This window comes from Dendrobates tinctorius, unplaced genomic scaffold (genome assembly GCF_039654945.1).
Source record: "Dendrobates tinctorius isolate UK_male_01 unplaced genomic scaffold, ASM3965494v1 ptg000083l, whole genome shotgun sequence".
Lineage (NCBI taxonomy): Eukaryota > Metazoa > Chordata > Amphibia > Anura > Dendrobatidae > Dendrobates > Dendrobates tinctorius.
In genome coordinates this window covers 38,139,735-38,160,321 of record NW_027361751.1, presented here as the reverse complement: position 1 = coordinate 38,160,321, position 20,587 = coordinate 38,139,735, and the positions used below count along the sequence as shown (strand labels likewise).

The following is a 20,587-nucleotide window of genomic DNA, read 5'->3' as shown; positions in this document are numbered from 1 at the left end:
GGTCTTGGCGGGGGTCCGGCGGCGGCATCCCTCTCATTACTCCCCCCCTCATTACACCCCCTGATTACACCCTCTCATTATACCCCTCTTGCTATATCCCCTCATTACACCCCTTTCACAGCCTTGTGATCACAGCGGCGGCCTGGATCCGAGCGGCAGCTGGGATCTGAGCAGCTGGGATCCAAGCAGTGGACGGGTTCCCAGCGGCGTTCGGGATCGCAGCGGTGGCCTGGATCCCAGCGGCGGTTGGGATCGCAGCGGTGGCCTGGATCCAAGCGACAGCTGGGATCCCAGCAGCGGTTGGGATCGCAGCGGTGGCCTGGATCCGAGCGGCAGCTGGGATCCCAGAGGCTTCGGGATCGCAGCAGCGTCCTGGATCGGAGTGGCTGTCGGGATCGCAGCTGCGTCCTGGATCCCAGCGGCATCATTGGGGTGTTCCAAAATGGCGGTCGGCATACTTCCGGTGCGGTGCTTTGGATTGTGGGATTCGGGGACATCCAGACGGAAGTGGATGACGGACAATTTAAGGCAATTATATATATAGATCCTTTGGGTAAAAATGGTCGGTATTCATTTATTCATTCACTAATTTAGTCGTAGGTGTGTACAGAGACTATCACTCACAAAAGCCCAACTCCCTATTGGGAGACACAATCTATATTTTGCATCCTGTATGTTTTCGGTGCATGCTAGGAAAGTGGAGTACTCGGAAGAAAATCATGCACACAGAGAGAACATAAAACCTTCATGCGATTATTGTCCTTGGTCAGTTTTGAAGCAAAAACTCCAGCGCTAAGGTTCTACTCCTTTAGGCGTTTTGTGCCAAGTTTAGAATCTATCCCTTTTCTGTAAGATAGGGGATAACTTCCTGATTGTTTTGGGGTCCTTCTCATCCCGAGAACAGAGTACTGAAGAGCCTCGTCTAAGAGGAGCCGAGGTGGAGTGCACAACATCTGCTCTACTCAGTTTTTGTGGGACTGGCAGAGATAGCAATGTGATGTGCTCAGCTTCGCCGAGGTGGAGTGCACAACATCTGCTCTACTCAATTTTTGCGGGACTGGCAGAGATAGCAATGTGATGTGCTCAGCTTCGCCGAGGTGGAGTGCACAACATCTGCTCTACTCAATTTTTGTGGGACTGGCAGAGATGGCAATGTGATGGGCTCAGCTTCGCCGAGGTGGAGTGCACAACATCTGCTCTACTCAATCTTTGTGGGACTGGCAGAGATAGCAATGTGATGTGCTCAGCTTCTCTGACAGTCTCAAAGATAGAGAATCGAGCAGTGGTGCTCATGGTCGAGCTCGACTTCATTCTGGCGGGAGGCCCATACTCAGGATCAGAGTGGTCAGTCCCAACAGTTTAACCCTCAGCTATCTGGATAATACATGGAGTAGCAGAGCACATAAGTGTCTGCCATGCCATTAAATTTGGTGACACAGGTCCTAAGTTCCTGTAAACAGTGGGAATTTCATCCTTTGGACCCCCGCCTATCTGAAGTGAGCAATTTCCCCTTACAACAAGCATTATAAGTAGTTAGCACTTACCAATCCCATTGATGGTGAAGTTGTATAGCTGAGACGTTGCATTTTCACTATGAAGGCGTATGAAGTATTCCGACTGTACAGACGCGTGTTCCTTACTGAAAAAGCAGCTGTCTTCTCCTCCAGATGTGCTGTCGGGACAGTCCCTCCAATTCATATCACTTAGGGAGAGGAAATATTATCAAACCTAGGTCTATTACACAGCGGGCGACAATATAATGAGAAATAATACATAGAACACAAGAGGTGTAAATCCCAATACCTTGTCCTATACTGCAGCTTCATATGGTCGGTGCCATTGCTGAAGTCTCCGTGATTCCAGTAGCAGGTGAACGTTTCCATCTGCGACGAGCGGCATCTTATCGCCTTTGGCCATTCTGATGGAACTAAAATTAAAAAACAAACGTACTAAAAATAAAGCAAATAGGCGGAGAAATTACAAGAACCAGATAAGCAACTTAACAGCCACAAGGGGCTCATGCAGCTTTTTTCTGCCTCTATCTACAACACTTTATGCTGGTTACTAAAATATATTCTATTCGCTCAGCACATAAAGGCATCAGAGATAAAAAAAAAAAATAGTGTGGAGTAATATGAATTGAAAACTTTGAAAACTAAAGCAATCGGACATCAGAATAATTGTAGAGACAAAACACCTGATTCCAGCGATGTTTCACTTAGTTTACTGGGTGCAGCAGTTAAGATAGAATCACGGTTTCTGTAGATGCAGCAGTGCTCAAGAATGCTGAGTCCTGTGTAACCCCGCTCACACCACTGATTCATAGCTTTTGTGTACACTTTATATTGACAGAAAGCTGCTAATCAGTGGTGGGGGCGGGGTTATGCGGAGCAGGAGGACTAGGAAGCACGAGACACCTGATCCTGTAGCGATAATTTCCTACTAATAAACCACTGATTCTATTGAAAGAGCAAAATACAGCCCAGTAAGTGACACCACTGAAATCAGTGCCTTACTCTTACCCCTTATATCATGCTGCTCTCGGATTACATGGAAAACATCTGCTGATGGATTCTCTTTAAAGCTGGATTTTAATTGTATGCTTGGTGAAATTTCTCAACCGAAAACGGCCTTGGTGTTTGCAATATACATCATCACCTGCAAATAATCTGCTACCTGTGCTGAAGACAGCGCCTCAGATGGCCTAGATCCTGTAAGGATACTCCCCAACATTGGAAGCCATCACCTATCCACGGAAATGGTGATAACTTTCTGATCAGTGGGTGTCTGACTGCAAGAACCTCTACGAATCCCAAGAACTGGGCTCTGCCCTGGTATAATGGAGGGGTGGCCACTCATGCATGACACCACTCCATTTTTTTCTCTGCCAGAAAAATTTGAGTGCTGCACTCAGCTACAGTCATATGTAAAAGTTTGGGCACCCCTATTAATGTTAACCTTTTTTCTTTATAACAATTTTGGTTTTTGCAACAGGTATTTCAGTTTCATATATCTAATAACTGATGGACTCAGTTATATTTCTGGATTCAAATGAGGTTTATTGTACTATCAGAAAATGTGCAATCTGCATTTAAACAAAATTTGACCGGTGCAAAAGTATGGGCACCCTTATCATTTTCTTGATTTGAACACTCCTAACTACTTTTTACTGACTTCCTGAAGCACTAAATTGGTTTTGTAACCTCATTGAGCTTTGAACTTCATAGCCAGGTGTATCAAATCATGAGAAAAGGTATTTAAAGTGGTCACTTGCAAGTAGTTCTCCTATTTGATTCTCCTATGAAGAGTGGCATCATGGGCTCCTCAAAACAACCCTCAAATGATCTGAAAACAAAGATTATTCAACATAGCTTTTCAGGGGAAGGATACAAAAAGTTGTCTCAGAGATTTAACCTGTCAGTTTCCACTGTGAGGAACATAATAAGGAAATGGAAGAACACAGGTACAGTTCTTGTTAAGCCCAGAAGTGGCAGGCCAAGAAAAATATCAGAAAGGCAGAGAAGAAAAATGGTGAGAACAGTCAAGGACAATCCACAGACCACCTCCAAAGACCTGCAGCATCATCTTGCTGCAGATGGTGTCACTGTGCATCGGTCAACAATACAGCGCATGCATAACGCCTTTTTGTATGACCAAACAACTCAATCTTTGTTTCATCAGTTCACAGGACCTTCTTCCAAAATGTAACTGGCTTGTCCAAATGTGCTTTTGCATACCTCAGGTGACTCTGTTTGTGGCGTGCTTGCAGAAACGGCTTCTTTCGCATCACTCTCCCATACAGCTTCTCCTTGTGCAATGTGCGTAGTATTGTTGACCGATGCACAGTGACACCATCTGCAGCAAGATGATGCTGCAGGTCTTTGGAGGTGGTCTGTGGATTGTCCTTGACTGTTCTCACCATTCTTCTTCTCTGCCTTTCTGATATTTTTCTTGGCCTGCCACTTCTGGGCTTAACAAGAACTGTACCTGTGTTCTTCCATTTCCTTACTATATTCCTCACAGTGGAAACTGACAGGTTAAATCTCTGAGACAACTTTTTGTATCCTTCCCCCTGAAAAGCTATGTTGAATAATCTTTGTTTTCAGATCATTTGAGAGTTGTTTTGAGGAGCCCATGATGCCAGTCTTCATAGGAGAATCAAATAGGAGAACTACTTGCAAGTGGCCACTTTAAATACCTTTTCTCATGATTTGATACACCTGGCTATGAAGTTCAAAGCTCAATGAGGTTACAAAACCAATTTAGTGCTTCAGGAAGTCAGTAAAAAGTAGTTAGGAGTGTTCAAATCAAGAAAATGATAAGGGTGCCCATACTTTTGCACCGGTCAAATTTTGTTTAAATGCAGATTGCACATTTTCTGTTAGTACAATAAACCTCATTTGAATCCAGAAATATAACTGAGTCCATCAGTTATTAGATATATGAAACTGAAATACCTGTTGCAAAAAACAAAATTGTTATAAAGAAAAAAGGTTAACATTAATAGGGGTGCCCAAACTTTTACATATGACTATCTCTGGCCTTCTTTTCCATTACAAAAATAATGTGGTTACTGCTCCACTCTAATGGGACATTTCCGAGCCCCATTCTCAAGATTGGTCAGGGTCTCGGCGGGTGGCCGCCACCGATCTGAAAGTCATCACCTATTAATGTTGGGAATAACTTTCAATGTCGGGAACAGCCCTTTAATATTAATAGTACGGAGGTATTATTTAGACTTTGTATAGCACGGTTATTACTTTGTGTATGGGTCTGTTATATGGGCACTGTGTGTTAGTAATATAGAGCAATTTATGAGACTGTTGTGCGGCCCTACCTACTGCTTTTACAGTCTATGGTGGTGGAGGTTGTTTTTTGAGCTTTTTAAGGAGGACATTTTTCTAAGAAAAAAACATGTCCTCAAGAAAGTCTGGTAAAAAAACCCCATAAAAATTAGCATTAAAAAATGTTCAAATCTCTATAACCGGATGATGGAGTTAAAAGAAAAAATAGTAGCAAGAATAAACGAGCAAAAACTGGACACTTGTCCCGGTGTCAGCTCCACTTTACGTCAGTTCTTCACGTTGAGCGCCGGGCAGCGTCCAAACAATGGCCATTTCAGTTTCCAGCTTTTGTGTGCACTTGTGCACTTGTTTCTATACCAAACATATCTTCTTCCAGTTTGTATGGAAGCAGTGAAAGTTCCACTTTAATTTCCCCTCCGAAGTGACAGCCTAGTGTTTCATTATTAAAATCCAGTTATCCCCATGTAACTTTCCTGCCGATTGCAAGAAAATGCTCCAGGCTGAGAGCTGTTTTGCTAACACTTATTCAATGATAAATGCTTTTCCTATATAGGTAAGTACACAGAATTATTTGACTCTTTGGGCAAATCAATTTATAAATAGATTTTTATATGGATTTAATTTTGTGACCAAAGCTGAAAAATAAGCAAAATTCCTGATAAACAATGACAAAAACTGACAGGTGAGCTGAACTCACATATCGATGAAACATGGACCCAACAGGTGGGCCCTCCTGACCCGAACTGCTTCGTATATGCCCGTGGGGCAGCTAGCCCAGGTGAGGAGACTCAGTGGCCGGGCCAGGTATTATGAATTTGCCATTATGTCTAGGATTACAAGGGGATCAATTCTGGTCCACTTAGGACCTGCACTTGGTAAATCACAGTGCATCAGTTTTTTCATATTTACTTATAGAAAATACAATAAGTGAATAAAAAAAAGGAAACCACCTCCAGAGAAGTGAAGAGAAGCATGTGCCGGAATGAAAAGATATAATCTGGCCGGTGGAACATCAATTAATCCGGAGGGTCATGGGATCCCATGAATGTTTACCGGTATGGATGAATATACAGAGGAAATTCACAAATATAGCATGTACCAACATTTTCTACAGCATGCCTATATGCAAAAATTACTCAAAGAGGAGATCCCAAGAGGGAAATAAACACCAGTTTCCCGCGCTGCCATATTTCAACCATCAAATAGAGGAAATCCAGTAGATTGTAGAAATTGGTTCCAATATCAGTACTTTATTTATGGTACATACAGAGACAACGCGTTTCGAGGTCCATTCAGTGACAGGTCGAATGTACTTTCGACCTGAAGAAGAGATCACTGAATGGACATCAAAACGCGTTGTCTCTGTATGTACCATAAATAAAGTACTGATATTGGAACCAATTTCTACAATCTACTGGATTTCCTCTATTTGATGGTTGAAATATAGCAGCGCGGGAATCTGGTGTTTTTTTCCCTCTTGGGATCTCCCTTTGAGTAATGGAAGCAGACGCTGTCTGTCTACACCATCCTGCTGCAGCTTCATTGCATGTGACTAAGCGCATACAGTAGTTGTGGCTCCACACAACTACTGAGTGTGAGTACCCTGCACAATTTAATTTATATTCATTATATCTGCCCTGGTAAGGCCCTATGGGCGCGCTTTTGTGGTTTCTTTTATCTTTATATGCAATAATTATACTGGGACATTTTGAGAAAAATATTTCAAAGCAACTGTCACGGGTGTGTCAGAGGCTTCAGACAGTCGCACTGCATCTGGTTGCAGAAGGTCTCAGTGGTTGCCCTTGCAGACTAGTGGTCACCTTCCGCGGCCTTAATGGTGTCACCTGGACCTGGGTGTTTATAACTCTCTACTTCCTGCAGGGAGGTACGGGTGTTATTTCCTATTTGCATTTCTCTGTTGAAGCTTGGAGCTGTAGCAGTCTGCTAGCGTCCTCTTGAAGTTTGGAGTGTGTCGGCACTTCTCTCTGAGACTACTCAAGCTAAGTGTCCCCCTGGTTTCATTTATCCTTACTGTCTTTAGTGTTAGTGGGTTTGACTAGCGTCATCCTGTCCTTCCCGGGCTTATTGCAGGGTCACCCAAGGACTAGGTATCCTGTTCAGCGATAGGTGTGGAACCTATATAGGGACGGTAGGACAGATATATAGATCAGTCTAGGGGTCTCCACTTCCCCCTTCCATAGTGTTTTGTTCCTCTTCTCTTATCCCTTTTTGTTGCTCTTAGTCTGTCCTACACTGTGTGTGACAGCAACACAGCAATATAACACTACGGCAGTGGTTTCAGATAGCAAAATCAAGTCACAGCTTCTCTTGAAGCACACACACATATAATCCATGAAATGAGAGGGTAGTCAAGCAAATCATAAAGTTGGAGAACAGACTTATTTTTTTAGTGAGTCATTTACAAATTTGAATTCAATTTGATTTAACAGATTTCCATTGGTAAAAAGAGATCAACACAAACACTTCTACATAGCATCGTGGCTAGAATCTCTGGGAAGAAAAATATTTAGTTTTGAGAGGCCCTATCACCTGCTTGGAAAATTTATGGAGTGAAAGAAGACCAAAATATAAAACCTCTGTCACATATACAGTATACACACGTGGTGAAAATTGTTGGTTTTATTTTTCAAAAAATCCTGTGGAGGCATGGTTGAAAAGCAATGTCTGACTTTCATTTGTTCATTTTCATACTACCTGCACGTCAGGTTAATGACAAACGAGCACTGCTGGTATTGGCAATATATGCTCTGGAAGCACCACACATCTCTGAAGCGCCGACCTGGGGAACGATTTGTGTTTGTGCATGTTTGGGCGTAACTCAAGCTGGTAAGACTCCGCAACACACTTCCACTGGATGTTTTTTGGTGGCCACCCATAACATAACATGCTCGTTCCCACACAGGTCCGGACCTGAACGTTTATTGCCACACATTCGTTTGTCACAATTCGGTGAAATCTTTCTGGGATTCACAACAGAGGCGTCCCCCTGTGTCACCACACTCACACCCCCGCAATTCACCACGGGGTACACCACCCTCCAACCCCTTCCACCACGAGGTCTGCGCCTCCCAGGGTTGGCTATTGGCGAGGGTTGAGACTTGCCCCTACTCTCCTGCAGCACCTCCGCTGCTCTCACTGGAGAGGAAGGGGACGATTGTAGAGAGACGGCAGAGTCAGTAGCCCCTAGGCAGCAGCCCTCACACGACTGCTCCCAGCTGACTACTTCCCTCGCCCGCCAATCTATCACCTCCGGTACGCCGCCAGCCTTCACCTCTGCTGACATAGTACCTTGGGAGGGTAAAATGGAGGAAATATACACTCCCTGGTCGTCTCCCTCCAAACGACCAGGGAAATGCGGCTTCTCAGATGGCACAGATAATTTGGCGCGGGTTGGGCAAGCCTTCCGGACATGACCAGTCTGCCCACAGTAAAAACATGCCGACACCACTCCCCGAACCGTAGGCAGCTCCGTACACAAACAAGCTCCTCCTACTTGCATAGGTTTGTCTGGAGACTTGGCACGCACTGGGCAGGCTCTCATGAAATGGCTCGGCTTCCCACATACCCCCCACCACGACGCGCCGCAGACACCCCCTTTTTCGTACCAACAACACCGGGCTGCTTGGGTTCCTCCATCCGCACTGGTGGGTCCTCCTCCCTAGCGAGGACTACAGGGGGCACATTTTGTGTATGTCTCTCCCTAAGGCGTCTATCCACCCGGATGGCAAGGGACATGGCGGCCTCCAGCGACCTGGGGGTGGCGTACTGCACCAGAGTATCATGCAACTTTGGAGACAGACCCTGCACAAATTGACTCCTAAGTGCAGGGTCATTCCACTGAGTGTCAGTGGCCCACCTCCTAAACTCTGAGCAGTACTCCTCAGCAACCCGGGCTCCCTGTTTACACCTACGGAGTTGGGATTCCGCCAGGGAAACGCCATCAGGATCCCCATACACTAGCGCCAAGGCCGCAAAAAACTCGTCCATGGACTCTAATGATGGTGAATCGTCCGGCAGGGAGAAGACTCAGGATTGGGGATCCCCCTTAAGAAGGGACATAATGATTCCCACCCGTTGCTCTTCACTCCCTGATGAACGAGGGCTCAGCCTGAAGTATAGTTTACAGGCTTGCTGAAATACGAAGTATTGATCTCTCCCGCCAGAAAACCTGTCAGGGAGGGATATCTTGGGTTCTGGCTGAGCCTGTGCCTGAACCAAACCTCCAACGCCCACCAACAGCTGCAGTTGCTGCACCAACTCACCGCGCAGCCCCCTAATCTCATCCGTAAAGATTTAAAGATTTGCAGCATTTGGGCAAAGGTCTGCATTGGGTCCATGGCTCAGCAGAAAAAAAAAAAGTGTATAGCTTGGTGATAATGTCATGTGGACCAGTCCTGTGTGACACGGCCTTCAGGCCGGTACTAAAGACAACAAGACACGGCACGTGTAGCTGTCCTGTGTGATACGACCCACAGGTCGGTAACTAAAATGACAAGACACGGGGAAAGGGGCAACAGTTACAACGGTGGGCCCTGCGATAAGGAACGGGGACGTGGAGACCTCCTGCACTACCCTGAGTCAGTGTCCCTCCACTCCTAACGATCCCTAGGCCGATTCCGCACCGGGCGCCGTTCAGGATACCTGTCACCCTAGCACACCCTACACCTATCCCTTGCTAGGGAGCTGGGTGGTGCAGGCACTGGCCCCACCGCTGTACTAATACACACCAGGGAAAATTACAAACAGGGGAAACACAAAAAGACTTATCTTGCTCTGCTGCAGCACCAGGCAGCAGAGTGCATCACCGGATTAACTTTTCGCAGTGGCTCGACACCTCAGAGCCAGCTGCCTCCTTCACCATCTCACTATGCTGCAGACAACGGGCAGCCAGCGTTCAACACAGGGGTAAGGTACCCAGGGCCTGGAGGACAGTCTCCTCTCCTCCACACCGTGGGTACCAACTGCACATGAGACGCTAACTTCCCGCATGGTGGACATAGCCACATGCGGGAAGTAAGCGATTCTCATGCATTCCTATGGGTGCGGAATCGCGGCAATTCTTTGCGATTCCGCACAAAAGAATGAGCATGCTGCGATTTTTTCCGCAATGCGATTCCGCCGTGGAAAAAAAGCGCAGCATTAGCACAGTATGTGCAGAATGCCATAGGAATGCATGGGGGGCGTTCTGTACACGATTTTTAAACGTTTTCGCGGCAAAAACGCTTAAAAATCGCATCGTGGGCACACAGCCTTAATGAAACCATCTGAAATTGACTGATATCTAAGGAGTTAAACGGCAGCTATTTGTGGTGAGGTGATAGCTCCTGAGCCCAGTCCATACAGGTACATCGGGTATCCGTCATATATATGCAGTGAGTCCAAGATCCAAGGCAAGAGACTTCTCCTCGGATTAATCGCTTTACTAAGTTAGAACAAACACAGAGCAAATATCTTGCAATGCTTCAGCCATAAAGGCTCTTTGTCAAGCAATAAGTGAACAGAGGTTGTACACATTTGTTTGCACAGAATATGGAGTGGTGCATGGGAGTCCACCATTGGGACATGTATACCAGGATTGCGGTTATATATACTAGGAAGGAACCCAAGATTAGGGACATACAGTATATACACCAGGATGGGGGGGACATATATGCAAGGAAGGGGCCCAGTATTGTTGAGATAGATACCAGGAATGGGCCCAGGATGGGGACATATATACCAGGAAGGGGACAATACTACTTATTGAAAAGGGGATAACTAAAAAAGATAAGATATTGTGGACAAAATGATCACAGTGAAGGACACAAACAAAAAGAGATCCGACACAATTACATATATAAAAGACCGGGAATTCAGAGACCATAAGGAATTATTAATACAATGATGTTATATAAATATATTAATATTACAGCACTGTCACAGTACTAGGAGTTAAATATACCACAAAGGGTGTAACGAGGGTACATAGAAACACATCATCACTATAAATATAACCTCATCAACACCAGAAACATAATAAATCTATACCCAGTCCGGAAAGGAAAGTCTCACCCACATAAGTCCTTGTAAACGGTCAGACCATGCAGCCCCAAAGCAGTGCACAGGTGTCGGGAGAGGTCTGGCGCCTGCGCACTGCAATATTCTGCTCTGCCCTCAACAGGGCAGAGCAGTGCGCCTGCGCCGCAGCCACGACCGAAAGGGAAGAAGAGGACGTCATCGCTAGAAGATTGGAGGCGCCGGACCAGACCGCGACACCCATCGGACCGGACCGCCCCCTCCGGTGAATATAATCTAACTCTTTTTTCTAATCTTTCAGCTTTCATCGGAGGCTTATCTACAGCATGCTGTAGATAAGCCCCTGATGTCGGTGCCGGCAGCTCATAGTCCAAAAAAAGGGTGACAGATTCCCTTTAACACTGGCACCAGTGAATCCATGCAATGACTGACTGCAGACTTTCATCGCAAACCTGGACATCCCCTTTAAGGGCGCAGACAGATGGTCGTGTTATATAGCGCTATCGTATTCCGCAGCGCTTTACAGACATTATCACCACTGTCCCCATTGGGCTCACAATTTACATTCCCCATCAGTATTTCTTTGGTGTGGGAGGAAACCGGAGGAAACCCACGGAAACACTGGGAGAACATGCAAACTCCTTGCAGATGTTCTCCTTGAAAGGATTTGAACCCAGGACCGCAGCGCTTTTTTCAGCGTTTTTTTTTTTTTTTACTGTAGCAAAACCTGATCTCTTGGCAGGAAAGAAGCTGCAGAAAAAAGGCATGTTTTCCTTGTTTTTTTCTTGTGATTTTTGCAGCGGTTTTGGCATGCTGGATTTGTCTCTTTTGCAAAGTTTAGGGTTGAAAAAAAAGTCCTGTTCTATAGAATTAGGTTTTGGCACAAAAAAACGCAGGAACATCTTATAGCTACATATTTTCAGTGTTTTTCACCCATTGAAATGAATAAATGCTGAAAGAAGTGACGTGCTCTATGTCCAAAAAACCATGCAAAACACAAAATACTGACAACAAAAAAAAAAAACTGTGTGTGTGAGATTTCTGAAATGTCATAGACTTTGCTAGTACTGTAAAACATAGCTGAAAATTTACATAAAAAAGGCTGCAAAAATGCCTAGTCTGAACCCAGAGAATCGTGAAATTAGTTCTATTTTCTGCCTGTAATGAGCTACTGGGTTCTATTTTCCATGGACACAGAGGATGATATTTTTTATTGTGATGTTAAATTAATTCCTAATGTAAAATAAAATTAATAAATTAAATGTATTTGCTAATAATTACAATTAAGCAGCCAGCAAACAATTTTATTTTCGAAGCATACTGAAACTAATGAAATGCAGATGGTTTCCGAGAATTACCAAAAAAGTTCCAATATCTCTGCGTTGTTTCCATCAATAAAATCCCCAAAGAAGTTTGAGGTTAACGATGACATTGTTTCTGGCCGCTTGATTTGTTTTAGTTTTACTTTTAGGCAATTTTTGGTAAATAAAGTTTTAGCATTCTTTATAGCAGGATAGGCACAGAGCTTTGCCATTATTTCGTAATACTGTGCATTTAATTTATTTTTTTTATTTAAAATGTTTCTAATTCTGAGATTTAAAATGTAAATAAAATAATAATAATAATAAGTTATGGATAAAACTAAATTAAGCATACAATTTTTTCAAACGGAGTCTGCCAGTAGAAAATGACTGCTCAAACCAAGAACAGATGCTTGGTAGACCGTGGCATGGCCAAGCAGTTCGGTTCATTGCATCTTCCTACTTGTTTTCCATCTTTCGCTCCTGAATTGCCAGAACTGTCAATCAATATCCATTAAAGTACAGTTGTGGCCAAAAGTATTGACACATCTGAAATTCTGTCAGATAATACTCAGTTTCTTCCTGAAAATGATTGCAAACACAAATTCTTTGGTATTATTATCTTCATTTAATTTGTCTTAAATGAAAAAGCACAAAAAGAATTGTCCTAAAGCCAAATTGGATATAATTCCGCACCAAACATAAAAAAAAGAGGGTGGACAAAAGTATTGGCACTGTTCGAAAAATCATGTGATGCTTCTCTAATTTGTGTAATTAACAGCACCTGTAACTTACCTGTGGCACCTAACAGGTGTTGGCAATAACTAAATCACACTTGCAGCCAGTTGACATGGATTAAAGTTGACTCAACCTCTGTCCTGTGTCCTTGTGTGTACCACATTGAGCATGGAGAAAAGAAAGAAGACCAAAGAACTGTCTGAGGACTTGAGAAACCAAATTGTGAGGAAGCATGAGCAATCTCAAGGCTACAAGTCCATCTCCAAAGACTTGAATGTCCCTGTGTCTACCATGCGCAGTGTCATCAAGAAGTTTAAAGCCCATGGCACTGTGGCTAACCTCCCTAGATGTGGACGGAAAAGAAAAATTGACAAGAGATTTCAATGCAAGATTGTACGGATGTTGGATAAAGGCCCTCAACTAACTTCCAAACAAGTTCAAGCTGCCCTGCAGTGCGAGGGTACAACAGTGTCATCACGTACTATCCGTCGGCATCTGAATGAAAAGGGACTGTATGGTAGGAGACCCAGGAAGACACCACTTCTTACCCCGAGACATAAAAAAGCCAGGCTGGAGTTTGCCAAAACTTACCTGAAAAAGCCTAAAACGTTTTCGAAGAATGTTCTCTGGTAGAGCTTTTTGGGCAAAGGCATCAACATAGAGTTTACAGGAGAAAAAAAAGAGGCATTCAAAGAAAAAACACGGTCCCTACAGTCAAACATGGCAGAAGTTCCCTGATGTTTTGGGGTTGCTTTGCTGCCTCTGGCACTGGACTGCTTGACCGTGTGCATGGCATTATGAAGCCAGAAGACTACCAACAAATTTTGCAGCATAATGTAGGGCCCAGTGTGAGAAAGCTGGGTCTCCCTCAGAGGTCATGGGTCTTCCAGCAGGACAATGACCCAAAACACACTTCAAAAAGCACTAGAAAATGGTTTGAGAGAAAGCACTGGAGACTTCTAAGGTGGCCAGCAATGAGTCCAGACCTGAATCCCATAGAACACCTGTGGAGAGATCTAAAAATGTCAGTTTGGAGAAGGCACCCTTCAAATATCAGGGACCTGAGGCAGTTTGTCAAAGAAGAATGGTCTAAAATTCCAGCAGAGCATTGTAAGAAACTCATTGATGGTTACCGGAAGCGGTTGGTCGCAGTTATTTTGGCTAAAGGCTGTGCAACCAAGAATTAGGCTGAGGGTGCTAATACTTTTGTCTGGCCCATTTTTGGAGTTTTGTGTGAAATGATCAATGTTTTGCTTTTTGCTTCATTCTCTTTTGTGTTTTTTCATTTAAGACAAATTAAATGAAGATAATAATACCAAAGAATTTGTGTTTGCAATCATTTTCAGGAAGAAATTGAGTATTATCTGACAAAATTGCAGGGGTGTCAATACTTTTGGCCACAACTGTACATGCAAGTCTGAGGATGCCCATAGCAAAGATCGAAACAGGCCCCCTATTTTAGCCAGGGATGTATCCCATCTCTCTGAAAAGCCCCAAGGCAGCAGCATGGTGTGCCTCTGTGACACAAACACCTCTAAGGGCACTGGAAAGAAATGGGTTAAACTGTGCTGCCGTTGAGGGATGATGGAAAGACAGGAATCAATTTCTCCAGTTTTTTGGGCGACGTGTTTTGAAGTTTTAAACTTCTTCATCAGGACAAAATCACGGTAATTCCTAATGAAGAAGTTTGAAACTTCGAAACGCATCGACCAATAAACCACAGAAATTGATGCCTGTCTTTTCATCATCCTTCGACGGCAGCGCATTTTAACATATTCGTTTCCCGTACCTTTTGATTTCTCCTCCTGGGTCTGCAGCAGCTTAAATCTCTTTCAACCCGATCAGGTGAGCACGCTAGTGCACATTGTTTCCTAAAAATTCTACCCAGATAAGACCCTATTGTGCTTTTTGTCTCTTCCAGGTCTTTTTTCCTAGCACATGCACCTCCGGAAACACTTCTGATGGTATGATAGATGTCAGGGTTTTCCAAACAGAGGAATTGCCAATCGCACCGAGGACCTTACACAACCAATAAATTTACAATAAACATATTTATTAAGAAAAAAGAATATTATTATTGATAATATGTAATATTGATAATAGGCTGCAAAGCCACCCAGGTTCGACCAATCCTCCAATACATCAAGAAAATGGAGGTAGCACGCCAATATGAGAAAAATAGAAAATGATTTAATGGCTCACAGTGGCGATGTTTTGGATCATAAGAGAAACGTCCTCAAATATGTACAGTGGGGAAAAAAAGTATTTAGTCAGTCAGCAATAGTGCAAGTTCCACCACTTAAAAAGATGAGAGGCGTCTGTAATTTACATCATAGGTAGACCTCAACTATGGGAGACAAACTGAGAAAAAAAAATCCAGAAAATTACATTGTCTTTTTTTTTTTTCATTTTATTTGCATATTATGGTGGAAAATAAGTATTTGGTCAGAAACAAGCAATCAAGATTTCTGGCTCTCACAGACCTGTAACTTCTTCTTTAAGAGTCTCCTCTTTCCTCCACTCATTACCTGTAGTAATGGCACCTGTTTAAACTTGTTATCAGTATAAAAAGACACCTGTGCACACCCTCAAACAGTCTGACTCCAAACTCCACTATGGTGAAGACCAAAGAGCTGTCAAAGGACACCATAAACAAAATTGTAGCCCTGCACCAGGCTGGGAAGACTGAATCTGCAATAGCCAACCAGCTTGGAGTGAAGAAATCAACTGTGGGAGCAATAATTAGAAAATGGAAGACATACAAGACCACTGATAATCTCCCTCGATCTGGTGCTCCACGCAAAATCCCACCCCGTGGGGTCAGAATGATCACAAGAACGGTGAACAAAAATCCCAGAACCACGCGGGGGGACCTAGTGAATGAACTGCAGAGAGCTGGGACCAATGTAACAAGGCCTACCATAAGTAACACACTACGCCACCATGGACTCAGATCCTGCAGTGCCAGACGTGTCCCACTGCTTAAGCCTGTACATGTCCGGGCCCGTCTGAAGTTTGCTAGAGAGCATTTGGATGATCCAGAGGAGTTTTGGGAGAATGTCCTATGGTCTGATGAAACCAAACTGGAACTGTTTGGTAGAAACACAACTTGTCGTGTTTGGAGGAAAAAGAATACTGAGTTGCATCCATCAAACACCATACCTACTGTAAAGCATGGTGGTGGAAACATCATGCTTTGGGGCTGTTTCACTGCAAAGGGGCCAGGACGACTGATCCGGGTACATGAAAGAATGAATGGGGCCATGTATCATGAGATTTTGAGTGCAAACCTCCTTCCATCAGCAAGGGCATTGAAGATGAAACGTGGCTGGGTCTTTCAACATGACAATGATCCAAAGCACACCGCCAGGGCAACGAAGGAGTGGCTTCGTAAGAAGCATTTCAAGGTCCTGGAGTGGCCTAGCCAGTCTCCAGATCTCAACCCTATAGAAAACCTTTGGAGGGAGTTGAAAGTCCGTGTTGCCAAGCGAAAAGCCAAAAACATCACTGCTCTAGAGGAGATCTGCATGGAGGAATGGGCCAACATACCAACAACAGTGTGTGGCAACCTTGTGAAGACTTACAGAAAACGTTTGACCTCTGTCATTGCCAACAAAGGATATATCACAAAGTATTGTGATGAAATTTTGTTTCTGACCAAATACTTATTTTCCACCATAATATGCAAATAAAATGAAAAAAAAACAGACAATGTGATTTTCTGGATTTTTTTTTCTCAGTTTGTCTCCCATAGTTGAGGTCTACCTATGATGTAAATTACAGACGCCTCTCATCTTTTTAAGTGGTGGAACTTGCACTATTGCTGACTGACTAAATACTTTTTTTCCCCACTGTATACTACAGCCAATGAAAACCCAAAAGTCATTATCTAAGAAAATTAGAATAATTAACAAAAAACAGGTCCCTTTGTCTGTTTCAGTGGGCTCCACAATCATGGGGAAGACTGCTGACTTGACAGATGTCCAGAAGCCAGTCATTGACACCCTCCACAAGGAGAGTAAGCCACAAAAGGTCATCGCTAAAGAAGCTGGCTGTTCACAGAGTGCTGTATCCAAGTATATTAATGGAAAGTTGAGTGGAAGGAAAAGTGTGGTAGAAAAAGGTGCACAAGCAACTAGGATAACCGTAGCCTTGAAAGGATTGTTAAGAAAAGGCCATTCAAAAATTTTGGAGAGATTCACAAGGAGTGTACTTCTGCTGTAGTCATTGCTTCAAGATCCACCACACACAGGCGTATCCAGGACATGGGCTACAAGTGTCGCATTCCTTGTGTCAAGCTACTCATGACCAATAGACAACGACAAGGAGAAAAAGAACTGGACTGTTGCTCAGTGGTCCAAGGTGTTGCTTTCAGATGAAAGTAAATTTTGCATTTCATTTGGAAATCAAGGTCCCAGAGTCTGGAGGAAGAGTGGAGAGGCCAAAATCCAAGCTGCTTGAGGTCTCGTGTGAAGTTTCCACAATCAGTGATGGTTTGGAGAGCCATATCATCTGCTGGTGTAGGTCCACTGTGTTTTATCAAGACCAAAGTCAGCACAGCCGTCTACCAGGAAATTTTAGACCATTTCATGCTTCCATCTGCCGACAAGCTTTTTGGAGATGGAAATTTCATTCTCCAGCAGGATTTGGCACCTGTCCACACTGCCAAAAGTACCAATACCTGGTTTACGAACAACAATATCACTGTGCTTGATTGGCCAGCAATCTCGCCTGACCTTAACACCATAGAGAATCTATGGGGTATTGTCAAGAAGATGATGAAACACCAGACCCAATAATGCAGATGAGATTAAGGCTTCTATCAAAGCAACCTGGGCTTTCATAACACCTCAGCAGTGCCACAGACTGATCACCTCCATGCCGTGCCGCATTGATGCAAAAGGAGCCCCGACCAAGTATTGAGTGCATTTACTGAACATACATTTCAGTAGGCCAACATTTCGGATTTTAAAATCATTTTTCAAGCTAGTGTTATAAAGTATTCTAATTGACTGAGATAATGAGATTTGGGTTTTCATTGGCTGTAAGTCATAATCATCAACATTAAAAGAAATAAACACATGAAATAGATCTGTTTGTAATGACTCTATATCAGACCCGGGCAATGAACGGCCCTTGGGCCACATCTGGTGCTTTGGCTGTCTCAGTCCCGCCCGCAGACCAAGACACCCATGGGGCTGGAAACCAGAGGACCACGGGCCGCACTGTGCTCGCCCGCTCTCTGTCTCAATCTGCGCCGAGCCGCTGACTGCTTTGGTAGAGAAGGGGCCTCCAGCAATCAGCATGTGAAACAGCTGATGTGATGATGGCATTTCATCATGTCAGCTCTGTACTGCGGCGAGTAAGCGCACCAAAGACATCGAGACAGGGGCGGAAACAGAGCGCCAGGGAACGGGACTGAGGTGAGCATGTGTTTTTTTTTTCATATGTATGGGATGCTTGGGTGGACATTGGGAGGCTATGGGGGTGTTGTGTAAAACATGGGGAGGCTATCGGGGTGTCATGCAGAACATGGGGATGCTATGGGGGCATCGTGCAGAACATGGGGAGACTATGGGGGTGTAGTGCTGTGCATGGGGACGCCATGGAGGTGACATGCTGCACATGGGGAGGCTATAGCTATGTCATGCAGAACATGGGGAGGCTATGGGTGTCTTATGTTGCACATGGGGAGGCTGTGTGGGGCTCATGCTGTATATAGGGAGGCTGTGTGGGGCTCATGCTGTATATAGGGAGGCTGTGTGGGGCTCATGCAGTGTATGGAGGCAATGGGGGCCTCATGCAGCGTATATGGGGAGGCTGTGTGGGGCTCATGCAGTGTATATAGGGAGGCTATGGGGGCCTCATGCAGTGTATATAGTGAGGCTGTGTGGGGCTCATGCTGTATATAGGGAGGCTGTGGGGGCCTCATGCAGCGTATATGGGGAGGCTGTGTGGGGCTCATGCAGTGTATATAGGGAGGGGCTGAACTCGGGTTCAAATGATATATATATGGGGATGTCAGCATACTTAATTCTGCTCAATATTAAGTGACACAATCAATATTATCAATAATATAATAATTAGGATATATCGATATTAATATTGAGTAGAATTAATTTCAGCCTATAGGATCGGCCCTCCAGAACAGTCACGGTCTCTCATGTGGCCCCTCGGGAAAATGTATTGCCCACCCCTGCTCTATATAATATGAATGTCACTTTTTGCATTGAAGAACTGAACTAAATAACTTTTTGATGATATTCTAATTTTGTGAGAAGTACTTGTATATAATATAACTAATGCATTACAGTATGTTAGAAAAATAAAAAGGTAAAAAAGAAAATTCCCTTCTAACCACTGCATCAATATAAAGTGTATTCAGCTAATGGCAGCAAACAGCAGTAGAGTAGAAGTCTATATCCAAACTGTGAAGGCTGTACACAGGAAGGGAGAAGGCAAGAGATGAGCCAGCCGATCCCTGCCAAGAAAATTCCAAGCTGGACACATTCCGAAAAGGGAAAGAATGCTCGGGCCTTCATTTCAGGGAGTTCACTGTTTACTGGCTGTGTAAACAATGAGTTATTGACCATCATACACAAAATCCCTTCTCACTGACCGGGGTGGAAAAATACAGCAATAAGCTCATCTATGACATCGGGGTGCTATCAGGTCAATATTAAAATTGGACATAATCTCCAAACCGCATGCTGGCTTCAAATATCAACTTCTTCTGCCCAATGTGCTAGCAGGCAAAAAGTGACACGGGAGAGTAAAAAACTGATCCACAACTGAAAAAGCATTGTGATGTGACAAAAGTGCAATAGAAAAATAAAGTTCTTCAACTAACCAGGTGGTGGCGATGTTGCCACTTTCTTATCTTGACAGTGACAGCTCCGCTAGTTTTACTAGAGCAAGATGCCAGATTTACTGAGAACAATCCGTAATTAAAGGGGTTTTTTCCTACAAATAGAATATCCTATTTACTAATACATGTCATGACTAAGTTTTGCAATTGGGACTATGGTATATTTTGTCAGCACTGCCACCCTGGTATGTAGGGACATACATGTAATGAAGCTCGGGATAGGTCGTGTATAGTATATAGATACCAGTGTGTTACCCACTAGATCTAAAGACATGTACAGCACCGGATAAATACAATGTCTTTGCGCTCCTGTGTGCGTGGTCGGGCAACACGAGGATCTCTCCATTATACCGGGGCAGTGACCTTCATTTTATGTATCTTCTATATTAATATTGTCCATAGGCTTCACTATGCAATTTAGATTTTATGCTGTTCCAAGCTGTATTTTATTGGTAATATATATATATATATAGAATGCTATAACATATTTTCTCCCAATAATTTGATTCATTACAAGTATGTAAAATGCTGGCAACTGCCATTACACTTCGCTTTGCTCTTACTATTCTGTGCTGCTTTAAGCTGTAATTACCTGTTATCTATGCATTATGTTATTTATTCTGTACCAATTATTCATTCCAACCATACAAAGCTGGTAATTATTGGGTCCATTTTATAATTGATTCTTTCTCGCCTCTATCAATTATATCTGAATTTTCAATCCTGCATATTAACTCATGTTTACTACTCAAACTTTGTTTTTCAATCCTGTCTAAAGTCATGTCATGTTTTTTAAACCAATTAAGGTAATAAAGCTCTATAATTTCCATAATTGGGTA

The 20,587-nt window shown here is 43.7% G+C and overlaps 1 protein-coding gene across 4 annotated transcripts in view; it reads right to left on the bottom strand.

Annotated features, from left to right (window-relative positions):
* GHR (growth hormone receptor) overlaps window positions 1-20,587 on the bottom strand; it is a 489,978-nt gene that overhangs the window by 22,547 nt on the left and 446,844 nt on the right. For all 4 annotated transcript variants that reach the window (XM_073584315.1, XM_073584318.1, XM_073584314.1 and 1 more), the window contains 2 exons: window positions 1,804-1,927; window positions 1,545-1,702 (listed from right to left, as the gene is read on the bottom strand). In XM_073584315.1, coding sequence (XP_073440416.1) covers window positions 1,545-1,702; window positions 1,804-1,927 — 282 coding nt within the window. The remainder of the gene's footprint in view (window positions 1-1,544; window positions 1,703-1,803; window positions 1,928-20,587) is intronic.